The sequence below is a fragment of the Vulpes lagopus genome, chromosome 10 (assembly GCF_018345385.1).
Source record: "Vulpes lagopus strain Blue_001 chromosome 10, ASM1834538v1, whole genome shotgun sequence".
In the NCBI taxonomy this organism is placed as follows: Eukaryota; Metazoa; Chordata; class Mammalia; order Carnivora; family Canidae; genus Vulpes; species Vulpes lagopus.
In genome coordinates this window covers 41,165,865-41,180,014 of record NC_054833.1, presented here as the reverse complement: position 1 = coordinate 41,180,014, position 14,150 = coordinate 41,165,865, and the positions used below count along the sequence as shown (strand labels likewise).

At 52.2% G+C, this 14,150-nt stretch overlaps 1 protein-coding gene across 1 annotated transcript; it reads left to right on the top strand.

Moving 5' to 3' along the window:
- The first annotated feature begins 2,952 nt into the window (after positions 1 to 2,952).
- On the top strand, positions 2,953 to 14,118 carry CXCR5 (C-X-C motif chemokine receptor 5). The gene is made up of 2 exons (XM_041770268.1): positions 2,953 to 3,053; positions 11,655 to 14,118. Exons 1-2 carry the CDS (start codon positions 2,997 to 2,999, stop codon positions 12,720 to 12,722), a joined length of 1,125 nt encoding a protein of 374 aa, XP_041626202.1. The 5' UTR covers positions 2,953 to 2,996; the 3' UTR covers positions 12,723 to 14,118.
- Positions 14,119 to 14,150: the final 32 nt, after the last annotated feature.

Sequence of the window (14,150 nt, the reverse complement as noted above, 5' to 3'; positions counted from 1 at the left end):
GGCCTTTGAGAATAGTGGGCCTCTAATGGCAGAAAGCAGAGCTCTGTTTTTGGCCCTGTGAATATTTTCCATCAGGACTGGGTTAGAGAGAAGAATGGCATGCTTATCTAAGTTGTTAACACATTACAGATGACTGAATCAGGATTTCAGAAGTTCTGCATGGGTTGAGATGATGCACTAGAACCATCAGAATGAAGTTTGTTAGTCATGTTGTCAAGGTGAATGAGTGCCCACAGGAAAGACCTTTTTTAAAAAAGAAACGATTTTATTTATTTATTCATGAGAGATAGAGGGTGGGGGCAGAGACACAGGCAGAGGGAGAAGCAGGGAACCTGACATGGGACTCCATCCCAGGTCTCCAGGATCAGACCTTGGGCTGAAGGCAGCGCTAAACCGCTGAGCCACCCAGGCTGCCCAGGAAAGACCACTTTAATCACAGTTATGTACATATGGAGTCTTGAACAAAGAAATTCCTATCTTTTAAAAAATATTTTCTTTTTACAATTGTATCCATTTATTTGTGTGTGAGAGAGTGAGCATGAACCAGGGGAGGGGTAGAGGGAGAAGCAAACTCCCAGCTGAGCAGGGAACCCAACGTGGGGCTGGATCCCAGAACCCTGAGATCATGACCTGAGCTGAAGGCAGACACTTAGCTGACTGAGCCACCCAGGCACCCCAGAAATTCCTATCTTTGTATAATTTTGTACTAGTCAGAAACTATATGGACCATTAACCAGAAATAACCCAGAGGTTATCGAAGGACCCAGAAATTACACCCTTTGAAGAATGACTGAAGGCACCCAGAATGTATATTTTGAGGAGGAAAAGGCTACTGGGGATGGGAGTTCTGTCTTTAGAAGGTGCTTAGTAGACAATCTGGACAGAAAGCAGGGCCAGGCCCTCTGGGATGAGTTACAAGGAGACATACTTGGACTCAGCATGAGGAGTAAGTTTCTAATGATTAAATCATCCTACCTTAAACACAATCTCTTGGAAGAAGCAAGTTTCTCACTCTTAGTGATTTTGTCCAATGCTGGCTGACCATCTGATGAGGATGTAGTGACAAGATTCTTGCATTTCCTGGGGGCAGGGGAGGGAGAATGAGGAGGGACTGGTTTATCTTCCAAATTCCCTTCCAATTCCTATATGATTCTGTATGCTATATTCCTTTCTTTTCTTGGGGGGGGGGGCAGAGGGAGAGAGAGAATCTTAAGCAGGATCCACATCCAGAGAGGAGCCCAATGGACGTGGGGTTGATCTCACAACCCTGAGATCATGACGTAAGCTGAAATCAAGAGTCAGACACTTTTTTTGACTGATCCCCCAAGCTCCCCTATATTCCTTCCTAATCAATGTCCTTAGAGCAGCAAAGACTAAGTTTATGAATGTATCAATGGTTTGAAGGGGCAGGGATATTGGGATATGGGGCTGAAAGAATGGGGAGTGCTTGGCAAACATAGGAGACAGGAAACATTGGGGCAGTTTCCTCCTGAACATTTCAGGACTGAAGTACAGAAGAGGAACTCCTACCTCTTGTCTTGGGGTTCTTCCTCCTTGAAAGCTGCTGCTGAAGCCAGTGAGTGAATGAAGAGGGGAAAGAAGGGCCCTGACAACACAATCCTCAAGTTGTTGGAACCCAAGAAAGCTGTGTCTGTAGGGGACACAGTGGGGGTTATAAGCAAAGTGTCTAGGATGGAAAGAGGAGGGATGAATATGGAGGAAAAGACCAAGGAAAGCTCTCAAAAGGGGAGAAACCCAGCAAATGGTAATTTGGCTGGAAGGGAGGATGATGACATGAGCAAAGAAATGGCATCTTCTATGTGGGTGCCGGGGTGCTGTCATCATTTTTAAATTGTTGTGGACCAAGAGAGGCGATGCTCTGTCCTGGGAGAAAAGACATAAAGAGAAAAGACCCAAAGACACAATGTGGAGGGGACACCGATTGATGCCTTAAGGAAGGAGTCCTCCGATAGGACAGAGTTGAGGGGAAGGAGAGGGCTGCCTGTGCCCGCAGGAGTGGCAGCCTGGTGTAGTGGGGAAAACACTGACTGTACAGCCAGGGAAGCTAGCTTCGCCGCTGATCAGCCGCGGGCCCTGGGATGTTCCCCTCCCGTTCTGAGCCTCGGCATCCTCCCATGTAAGAATCTACTCCAGTTGGGTTGTCTCTGATGTTAATAATTAGATGCCAACCAAGTTCATTTGTAGCCAGAACATCATTCTTTTTGAGTCAGAGGATGACTCTGTGACTGCTTGTATTTTTGTGCTGGTAATTTGGGTAATTTCATTTTTGACTTCCAGTAATGTGTTAATGTTGTTCCCTTTGAAAATTTCTAACCTTTCTCTCCTGAACTTGAACTGGAAGGGGAAGGGGTTTTGCCCCTGCCTGGCCAAAAGTATGGTAGCAAGTAGGGTGACCAAGTGTCCCCATTTGCCTGGGAGTGAGGGGTTTCCCAGGACAAGGGACTTTCGGTCTGGGGCCAACAGGATGATTGGTCGCCCTAGTGGCAAGAAAGGTGAAGGATTGAAGGTGGCTTGGAGAAGAGGTCCAAGCTTGGAAGGGCTCTGCTCCTGTTCCTTTTCTACATGGAGTTTCCCTTGTTGCCCTGCTGACTCGTGTGGTGGTTTTCATTATAAGATACAACTCCTTATTGGGAGGCCCAGGGAAGAGAGGTGAGGGACAGCCTTCACATCAGTCACAAGCCCCATTGAGACAACCATTGCCAGGAAAAAGGCTGATATGCTTGACTAGCACTGATGCTGTGGGGATTTTCCCTTTTTCTTATTTAAAAAAAAAAAAAAAAAAAAACAGAAAAGACCCAGTGGAAAAAAAAGTGATGAGCTGTGAGGCAGACTGCGGGTCCTACGCAGCCCCAGGAGACAGTGCACAACTCATTTGTTTAAATTTGCAGCTGACGGCTGCCACCTCTCTATAGGCACCAGGCAGAGAGCCTCTCAACATCAGTCAGTGACCAGTCTGGTGACGTACGGCTACAAGCATGAACTACCCCCTAACCTTGGACATGGACCTTATGAACTACAATCTGGAGGACATGGTGAGTAGAGACAGATGGTCGCTCAGGCCCTCCTGGAATTCTAAATATTTTGTGCCCAGGGTCCAGGGAAGAGGGTATAGCTGTGGAGTATCCTCCCGCTAGCTGTGGAGTATCCTCCCGCTGTGGATTAGAAGAATCCAGGCAGGCCCAATGATTCTTGCCTTTTAGGACTGTATTTTCCCATTCCATGGAGGAAGCAGATAAGTAGAGCTGTTGCTTGAAACAGACATCTTTTTGGGGGGGATTGGAAGTATGGGTTCCGTTCCAGTATCCTCTCTGACTTGCTGTGTGACCTGGAACAGTCACTCTGCCTCTCCAGCCTTCAAAAGAAGATCCTCTGCTTATCTCTTAGGGCTGGAATAAAGGCGTGGGTGGGAAAGTGCGTTGGAGGTTTTCTTACTATTGGGAACCTGCTCCAGTTTTTTATTCATCTCTTGCTATATGATTATATCATCAGAGCACTACATTCTATGCTGGATGGAGAAGGTGAGGATTTGCTCCTGGCCCTCAAGTAGCTTACGGTCTACCCATGAAGGAAAAAAACTCCTCTTGCTAGAAGCTCTTAGACAATGACTATGTGCTAAACCAAGGAAGTGTGAGGACAGGTGATCAGCAAGGGAGAAGACCACTTTGGGTCAGAGTCACAGGGCACGGGGATGCCAAGTTTGTGGGAGAACTCTGTGTTAATCCTAGAAATGTTTCAAAGCATGTTGTGGTTGCTCTCAAAAAACTGGAATCTCTAGAAATAAGGTATTCTTGGGTGGGCTAAGAAAATGGTCCCCAGCATCACACTGCCATCCACCCAAGTCCCTCCTATGAAGCAGTGACTTGGTTGTCACTGGGCTCCCAAAGGATGTGTGTAGGGAACAGCTCAAGCAGAGACCCTGAGGCTCCTGTGTACAGGGAGGAGGGACTGTTTATGAGGATCTTTGGGGGAAGTTCTTTCTTCTTTCTTCCTTTTCCTGCATGGCCAATGGTCTTCTAGGGAAGGGACTTATCTTTGAGCTGTACTCTGGCCTGGATCATAAAGGATCCAAATGCTTCTCCTATACCCACTAGCTCTCCTGACCCTAAACTCACCCTGAGATGCTCCCCTAACATCTTCTAGCTCCACCAAATTGAGTCTATACTAGAACTCTACCAACCATTTTCCCAGACTTGCTTGGAAAAGCCTGCTTCTCACTTTCCCAGATCCCAAAGCTTGGAACTCTAAGTGGAACATAGGGAGAAGGTGGAGGGAAGAGCTAAATATACAAAGTCTGGCCTCTCAGAGCCAAACTCCAGATAAAAGCAGAGTCAGAATCATCAGTCTAATCAGACCTGCCTTCCCTGCGAGACCTAATGCAAAATGAAAATGCTGGAACCCTTGTTCAAAAATTATTAAGAATTTCAAGATAGCAACAGCATAACACTAAACCAAGCATGGGGCTCTTCTAAGTGCAGGGTTGCGTGCCCTAAGAGTAATCACAGTCTGGACAATACTCTGACCAGGTTAAGACTCCACCATCCTGACAAGGCACCGTGCTCCCACCCTGGCCCCCAATCCTGGCCCCTGGCCTCACCTGATTAGGTTAGTGGGTGTTTTCCTCTGCCCACAGCTTCAAGCTGACCACGAACCCTGACCCAGTTGGATAACATAGTAACCAACCCAAGATCTGGCCCATCCCGGCTTCTGAGAAACCTCAAAAGTTTCCCCTAACTGCACGCCTCACTCCACTGCGTGACCTACTAGAGACAGGTGGTGGCAGAGGGCAGGGGACAATAGGGCATGTCCCATATATGAAAGAAAACCTATAGTCCAAGGAGAGAGAGACCTGGCTACTTGCTACGTGTCACAACTCAAATAAGTGGTCCTTGGGCCAGGCAACCCAGCACATCTGACCCTCCTCGATCAGAGTCTAGTCAGGAGCCCAGGAGTACTGGAACCATCTAGGCTCTGGAGCTCTTCTTCAACCAGCTCCCAGTACCTCATCCTGCCTTCACTTCCTCCCTGTACACTCTCTAGGGCCATTGCCCCCTCAGGAACACAGACCCTCACCCTCCACCCTACCCACTCACAATAGGGCTATGGACGGTTTTGACAGCCACCTAGACAGTGTCTCACAGCACAGAGGCCCCATGATGGCGGAGTAGCAGAATGGTCTTGCACATAGTAGCTTCTTAATAAGTATTTTTGGACTTACGATGCATTGAAAGTCCCAGCTACCATTTGTCTCTGAAGTTAGTCTGGCTTCTGTGCCTTTTACTTCCTATTCCCTTTCCTGTCCTTGTCCAAACCAAGTACTAGTTCACTTTCCTAGAAGACTGGGTTCTACACTCTAAGGTTAAGTATTGAGGCCACAGCCCAGTGTTCCAGGAAGACAGGCCATCCTGTCTTCTACCTCTTGGATTCCAAGGTCAACTCTAGCCACTTAAAATGTCCATTTTTAAAAGATGAGCTGCTAATTCCCAAGAATGAAGGACCCAAGCAAAAAAATGCACAAAGCTAAGCACACCAGCATAAGGAGCTGGGTCCCTGGCGTGGGCATGCCAGGGACCCATTCTGCTAGGAAGGCAGATCTAGAGAGACCTAGAAAAGTCTCTGTCCACAGGAACCTGGATCTGGAAGTGCAGAGCCTCCTTTTGACAGCAAAGGGGCCTGGGCTGGGATACCTACAGGAGCTAGGCATAAACTCAGCCTCTAGCTCCATCCTGAGCACCAGCCAGGAGGGGAAGCTACTAGACAGAGGACAAATCTGGTCCAGTCCCAGGACCTGGCTCCTCCAACCCCTCTTCTTCAGTAATGATCCCCCCAAACCCATTTCACTGTGATCAGAGCATCGTAGGCTATAAAACCTGTCCACATGTACCATCTCATTTCTTCAAGAAGAGGCAAGGAAGAGGAACCAAAACCGGGCTGTTTCTGGGCTCTGCCTTGGGGGAGGGGAGGAGCCCCCATCAAATAGGTAAAAAGTCCCAGAGGAATCCCAGGGGAGGAGGCCCCAACTGGGGGTGATCTGAGGGTTGAGAGATGAGGTAGAGATCCAGGACCAGCCTGGGGAGAGGTCAGTGTTGAGGTGAATCTGGGCTCAGGCATACAGACCCCAGTCTCCATCAGGAATTCTTGCCTTCCTTAAGGACACATATCCCACCCCCCTGGCAGAACGTTATAAAAGTGGCCACAGATTAGGCACTGAGAATCAAGAGACAAGAATGAGTAGTCTTCCAGAAATGATGGGACAAAATATTTCAAATGGGTGCTGACCCAGGCGACAGTTTCAAGAGTTTGCTGTACATATCTAGGGTACATGTCTGCCATCCCTCAGACTGTATGACTGTCCCCAAAGTGCTGACTTTGGGGTGCCAGGAGAGGACTCCCTTACACCTAAAGACTCAGTGCAAAAGTAGGAGTAGCTTAAAGTCCCCCCAAAACCACATCCGGAGCAGCACCATGTTCCTAATGGCCCAAACTCCGGGTAGAGGAAAGAGGAGCCTGGCAAGTTCACTCCTGAAGGGTAGAGAGGGGGCAAAGGGATGATGTGACAAGTGGCAAACCAGGGTCTCAGATGGTCTTTTGGGAGTGTGGACCCTCAAAAGGAAGAGCGGGATTAGGGACACAGACCCCTTTTGTGCCGTTAGCCCAGTCTCAATCTTCCAGATCTCCTCCCTCCTCAAGCCACTGAAGGATGGAAGGAGAGACACCTGGGCTGGTCCCACCCACAGCTCCTGACCCTTGGCTGGGACTATCCAGACAGGGACATGAAAGGAGATGGAACCCGTGTGTGCTCCCCAAGGCCAGAGCAGTGACCTGTATCTGTATGCAGGCGCCTTCCACAGCCATTAGGATTCAGGCCCCTGGAGTCCCGGGCTTCTGCCTGGATGAGCCACAGGCTCAGCAGCCCTGCCTTCTCCTGGGGGCTGAGCCCCGAGGTCAATCTGGGGCATTCTCTGGCTACAGGACAGACAAGCTAAGGGAACAAAGCTCCCACGCAGGTGCTGAGCTCCATGAAGATCATGCTGAGAATCAGCTCAGCCCTGGGCAGAGCATGACAGCCAGACAATCCAAGCATCTGCGAGCGGTGTGCGAGGGGCATTTGAGGGCAGGGCCCAGCCTCCTGTCCAGGGCAGGAGTCCCTTCCCGCACACTTGAGCTCACACAGTCCTTTTCCTCCCAGGGGCCCCAACCCACTGTTGGAGAGTGGTTCTGAGAGAAGGTTCTTTCTCCTTTGACTGAGACCCCGACTTCTGCACATTCCTCCCAGTCTGCCCTCTAGAGCTTCACACTAGAAGCCCGTCCTGCGCTCTTGCCCACGGCACTCTTCTAGTCCTCGAGGAAGGCAGTTCTCCTGGACTCGGGTCTTCTTCTGCCTAGACTCTACCCCGGTACCTGAGAACTTCCTCTCAGGGTGGGGATTTCCAGACCCCTCAGCAAACTGGTCACCCTTGTCCAGACCAAACAAACTAGGGTGGTGTCAGCTGCCCACCTACACCTTTCTGTTCACCTAGAAAAAGGTGACAGTATCCATCCTGGCAGCCACGTCACCCTGTTGACTCATCTGAAGCTTGCAATCAACAGATTCTCAGGTCTTTTTCTCATCAACTGTCGGGGTCGGTAAGCCAGGTCTTCCTTAACATGTCCCCAGACGGTTGAAATTTTGAACGCGAGGCTAGATCTCTACATGGTTCCCGATCAATTCCATCTGGTCAGTTTGGGCCTTGAGTTTCTGGCTGTGGAGAACTCTGCATTGTCCATAAGTGTCCCCCAGCCATGTCACCCAAGACAGGGTGGAAAGGATCAAGGAGGAGAGAGTCCAGGAGAGACCCCTGAGGAATGCCCCTGTCAGCTGCTGTCCCACCTGCTCACACAGACCCCGATCAGCTAATGTTTGCTGACCTTCACACTGGCCAGTGCAGGGCCGTAAGGCATTTGCACCCTGCCACCTCCCCATCCTCTTTCCTCCTCAATACCAGGACCCAGAAAGTTCTAACTCCTTCTCCTGCCGTATCCCCAGTGCTCACAGCAATCTTCTACCCCCAATTCCTGGTTCAGGGCTCAGCTTCATCTCGCTCATCATGTTTGCTTGCCTTCTTTGGGGTACGAACCCCTGGCTTCTGTGCATGCTGTTGTCTGCTGGGTACCTGCCTAGGCCTCATGCTGTCATGGTCTGACCTGGGCATGTGGCTGTGCCTATACATGGTGCACACTGCTGTCAGAGCATGTGTGTACGTGAGGGACCCTGGGTTCCTGCAGCTTTTGATGTGAAAGAATGAGTAAGCACTCGGCCAGGTTGTCTGCAGTGAGCTCCCTCCAGGTGTGAGCCTTCCCTTTTGCGCCCTACTCCCCACTATGTAGGATTCATGATCCCTCAACTTCTCACCAGACCAGAACCAATCTTGCTTCACTGTCTCTCTCCACGGTTTGGGGAGGGGAGAGGGTGTCTGACTCCCCAGGTGTGGGAAGTGGCTTTAACATGTAACACTCCTGAGCCTCCAAAATGTCTGTTTGACACCTCCTACTGAGACATACTAACAACTCCCAGCACCCTTCAAACCAGCTTCTTCCGTGTTCCCCTCCCTACCTGAGCATTTTGCCAAACAAATACTCCTTGGTGGGGAGGAAAAGAGAGTTTTCCCTCAATTGTCTTCTAAACCTGGGTTCTTGGGAGATAGAGCTTCAAGGGTCCTAGGGGCACATCCCACTGTGCTGACTTTACATGTGCAGTAGACCAATCAGCCTGGGTGCTTTAGAGGGTAAGGACTTGAGTAGTTCTCATAGACCCAGATAGGCTGGCTGTACCCAAGCCCTCCAAGGGGCAACCAGGCTCCCCCAGAGGCAGGAGTCCGGCCTCACTGATGACCCCAGGCCCCACATCTCTTTGCCTTGGCTCTGAATTGCTTTGCTCTGCATGGAGACTACACACCGTTTCCCCATTTGCCTCCTGCTGAATTCCAACATGAGTCAAATGATTGTAGTCAATGACTATATTGAAAATACCTCCCAATATGGAGAGGGAACCTAAGACATGCTCTAGGCTGTCAAGGGCATTGGGAGAAGACCCGAACCAAAGAAGGAGAAAAGGAGTGTCTGAGTTGAGTCCCCACAGTAGCACAGAGGGACTTGTCTACAGTGTCAGAATACAGGGGCACGTGGCCATCTCTGGGAAACTGCCTTCAGAGCAGTTGGGCACACATCTGTCAAATGTCTATCATGTATGAAACACATGGGCTCATAAGGGGGACACAGAAGGTTTGCCTTCAGGAGCTCGCCATCTAGTGAGGAGATGCACATGCCAATGCCCAGCGCTGTAATAAAGACACACAGAACATAAGAAGAGAATCTAATCCCCTCCCAAGCTTAGGACAGCGGCAGGGAGGTGGGGTGGACTGGAACCCCGAAGGAAGCATGGGCATTAGCTAGGCAATCACGGGAAGAAAGGGGTGCTCTGCACAAGGCAGAGTGAGAGCAAGTATTCAGAGATGGGGATGCATCGGGGTGTTGGGAGCAGGCAGCCAGTGGAATGATGAACCTCGAACACAGGGTGCCTACAGCAATATGATAGAAGATGAAGTTTGAAAAGTTAGGAGGAATATCTCATAGGCATTTCAAGCCCCCACAGGGGAGCGCAGATCTCACCCTGCAAGTTTATGGTTTTCGAATGAAAGCAGAGTTGTTTATCTTAAACAAGAGCTTATGTGCAAAATACCACATGTGGCAAGAGTGGAGAAGTCTCGTTTGAAGGCAAGGAGAGGAGCTGAGGCCTCAGGAAACCCTGCGAAGAGAGTCCAGGGGATCGTGCTGTGTGGAGTGCCCCACAATCGGGTCTGAAATGTGGCAGCGTGTGTTAGCCATCTTTCTCTAAGAACACGTGGGTGAACCTTTCTTTCCGAGCACCACATTGTATTCCATTGTGTGAATGCACTGGGGTTGGCTTACTCCAATCTTCTGTTGATTAATTTTATCACTTGCCTCCTCTTGTAAATTGGCTTTGCTATTAAGTGTGAAATGAGGGCGGTGGAGATAAAGATGCTTACAGGTGATGGGGAACCAGTGAAGGACTTCACGCAGGACACTGATGGGATCTGTGGGTTGTAAAATCCATGTGAGGGGCACGGACAAAGGGAGAGAAGTTTCTGGAATGGGTCCATGCAGAGACAGTAGTCCTGGGCAATAGAGCGAAGGAGGCTGGACTGAGGCCGTGGTGGAGGGTCGCTGGGGTGGAGGGAGGCAGATGGCTCTGCCATCGCACAAATGTATCCTCCACCCCCTTTTTCCAGACCCTCTCACACCAGGGTCCAGAAAGAAAGGCACAGGTTAGGGAATGGGTCTGCCCACCGAGAGTGAGCGTGTAACCCACAACTGGGGCCCCTGGATGGCTGTGCAACCACCGCCTATTTGTGCAAGACCACTCATCCTCCTGGAAGAAGGGCAGCATGAGACCAACTAGAGCTTCTGTGCAGAGTACCCTCTCCTAGCCTCTCCCTCCCTGGAGCTCATCATTTATAGAACGATTTTTTTCAGCCCACAGAAGTTGGTTATAATTGGTTTTGAAACCATGGGGAGGGGTCTGGTTGGGGTGGGGGAGAACAGGGCTGGGAAGTGAGGAGGAGCAGGTGCATGACAGCTGTGAGTGAAAGGTATGAAAACAGACACCATATCTTCCTTTGCGGTTAGCTGGGTAAACAACCTGAGCGCTGGTGGGGAGAGGTGGGGCAGGGAGGGGAGGAGGAGGAGGAGGAGGAGGAGGAGGAGGAGGAGGAGGAGGAGGCTGGGGAGGAGGAGCTTCCGGAGACAAGTGGGCACAGCACCTTCTCGTGGAAGAGCACCACCCCTTCCTCACTTGCTTCTGAAGCTGAGAAGGAAGCAGAAGAGGGAGTTGGCTCTCGATGAGAAGGAGCAGGGAGGGAAGCCCAGGCAGTGCTGCGTAGTAGTAGTGGTGGTGGGAGTATGCTCTGGAGGTAGAGCAACGTGGGTTCAAACACACTTGAAATTTAGCAAGACACATTGGTCAGATAGAAATATTGCAGATCCGAGCTCATTGCTCAGATTAAACCAAACTATTAAGGCTATTAAGGTCTGCAGCGATAACCAAGACATTCAGGAATGGAGAGACACCTCAAGAGGAAGCCAGGAGGCCATCCACCGGCAGCTCCCCCCTCAGCAGGAGCTTAGGTTTTAGTGCCCACTGCTCTGTTCAGAACTAGAACAGATGGCTCCTTGCCCCCACCAGATCCGTTCCCAAAACTGAAGCTCTGGTTCCCACCCATGAGCCCACAGCCTTCCATATCGGGGGACACAAGGTAACTTACAGGTGCACAGCCCTTCAGAGGAGCCCCTCCCTACCCTACACATCATGTCTCTCTTCCATCTTTGTCACTACCCTGTGAGGCATTAGTCCCTTTCACAGACAAAAACTGAAAGTTGGAAAAGGCAAAGTGATTTGTTCATGGACACACAAGAGCAGATGGGGACTTGGTCGGCAGGAGGTGTTGGGAGTACAGGGGCAAGAGCAGCATGTGGGGCGGTGGGGGGGGATCAGAGAAATCTACAGGGGGAGTCAGGGTCCCTGGTGAGGGAGAGGCGGGTCCTCAGCCCCCCACCCTGCTGTCTCCTCGCCCCTGCAGTACAAGGAACTAGGCAACTACAGCGACAGCACCGAGAGCCCTGTGGTGGAAAATCACCTCTGCTCCATGGTGGAGGGGCCCCTCCTGGCCTCCTTCAAGGCTGTGTTCATGCCAGTGGCCTATGGCTTCATCTTCCTCCTGGGTATGATGGGCAACATCCTGGTGCTGGTGATCCTGGAGCGGCATCGGCAGACACGCAGCTCCACGGAGACCTTCCTGTTCCACCTGGCGGTGGCCGACCTCCTGCTGGTCTTCATCCTGCCTTTTGCTGTGGTCGAGGGTTCCTTGGGCTGGCTCCTGGGCACTTTCCTCTGCAAAACTGTGATCGCTCTGCACAAGGTCAACTTCTACTGCAGCAGCCTACTCCTGGCCTGCATCGCCGTGGACCGCTACCTGGCCATCGTCCACGCCGTCCACGCCTACCGCCACCGCCGCCTCCTCTCCATCCACATCACCTGTGCCACCATCTGGCTGGTGAGCTGCCTCTTTGCCTTGCCGGAGATCCTCTTCGCCAAAGTCAGCCAACCCCATCACAACGACTCTCTGCCGCGCTGCACCTTCTCCCAGGAGAACCGGGCTGAAACCAATGCCTGGTTCACCTCCCGCTTCCTCTACCATCTGGGAGGATTCCTGCTGCCGATGCTGGTGATGGGTTGGTGCTACATAGGGGTGGTGCACAGGCTGTGCCAGGCCCAGCGGCGCCCTCAGAGGCAGAAGGCAGTCAGGGTGGCCATCCTGGTGACGAGCGTCTTCTTTCTGTGTTGGTCACCCTACCACGTTGTCATCTTCCTAGACACTCTGGTGAGGCTGAAGACCGTGGGCTATGGCTGTGAGCTGAATGGCTACCTCTCTGTGGCCATCACCATGAGTGAGTTCCTGGGCCTGGCCCACTGCTGTCTCAATCCCATGCTCTACACCTTCGCAGGCGTGAAGTTCCGTAGTGACCTGTCTCGCCTTCTGACCAAGCTGGGCTGTGCTGGCCCTGCGTCCCTTTGCCAGTTACTCCCTAGTTGGCGCAAGAGCAGTCTCTCCGAGTCAGAGAATGCCACCTCCCTCACCACCTTCTAGGTTGCAGCTCCCTTTGTTTCTGCTTCCCTTGGGGGATGCGGAGTTGCTGGAACCCCTTGCAACAGGAGCTGGGATCCTAAGAGTTCACCTTTGCCGGTGTCCTCATCTGGGGCAGCTGGAGCCAAGCCTTCTTTCCAGGACATCCCTGCTGGCTCTTCTTCCAGCCCCAGGGCTAAGCTGTACTCCACGGAGGGGAAGCAGCCGAAAGGCAAAGCAAAGGATGCCTATGCCCATCTGTATCCCCTTCCTTCGTCTTAACTTTCCGAAGCTCAAGAGACAACTTTCACTTCTGCTCTTGCCAATTGGGAAAGTCAGTTGCCTCCCAGAACACGCTCCATCATCTTAAGGACCACGGATCTCCACAACTACCCACCTTTCCTCTCACCCCACCTGCTGAAAGAAGCTAGAGGCTGAGCTCCAGGGTTTAAGATGGAGGTCGAGGCTGAGCAGAGGCCAGATGGCAAAAGAATGCGGCCTTAACGTCCAGTCCCTAACAAACACAGACATCCTGCCAGGCTACCGGCCCTGCAGCATCTTGACTAAGCAGGAAGCTTCGACTGACCCGATCCAGGAAGCTGCTCCTGGCTCCAACCAAAGTGGCACCACGCCAGCCTCAGGTCACTGAGCCCTGGGAGGTCTGCAGACAGAGGGCAGACTCCAGGTCCCTTCAGAAACCAGCCAGCATCCTAGGGAAGGACTAAGGTCAAGCCAGCAGAGAGAAGCCACCGAAAGAAAAGATTCTGCTTCCTCGGCCCCAAGGAGGGGCAGGTAGAGATCAAACCCAGCTGCGTTCTCTGCCGAGGGTGGAGCGGTCCCAGTATGGGCCAGGGGCAGTCGGGTTCTGGTAGATCTGGGCACTGATGTGGAAGGAGGCAGACTGTTCCTTCTCACCCCCCCTCTGCAAGCCACACAACTGGGAGAAACTTGGGCAGCAGAGGGACCCTGATCACACAAAGGGAGCACTTTGCCGAGAGTCAGAGCAGAGCTGGAGACCCCAGAGAATGGCAGACTGGAAAGGGCCTCTGGGAGTTATCTCATTCAGCCCCCCCCCCCCACCTGCCGTCCGGGCCTCCGCAGGAGCCACGAGACATCCCCGCAGGCCAGGCAGGGTGAGAAGCAGGGAAGTCCCCGAGCCCCAGGAAGCCGAGCCCTGCCCCTGAGAGGATACTGCTCAGATGGAACCAGAGGAAGCCGCTCCGTGCCTGCCTGCCTGCCTGCCTGCCCCAGAGGGTTCACCCCCTCCTCCGCAGCCCCTGCTCTGGCGAGGGTGGGATGTCCGGGACCCCTGCACTTGCTGAGGGCACATCTGGGGTGCCCCGTCCCACTCAGGGAGGCCAGCCAAGCCCCCCGGGAGACCCCCATGGTGGAAATCAGAGCTGTGACCCGGGGGGACCGTCTTCACCGTGGAACACCGGGACACCAGGAACA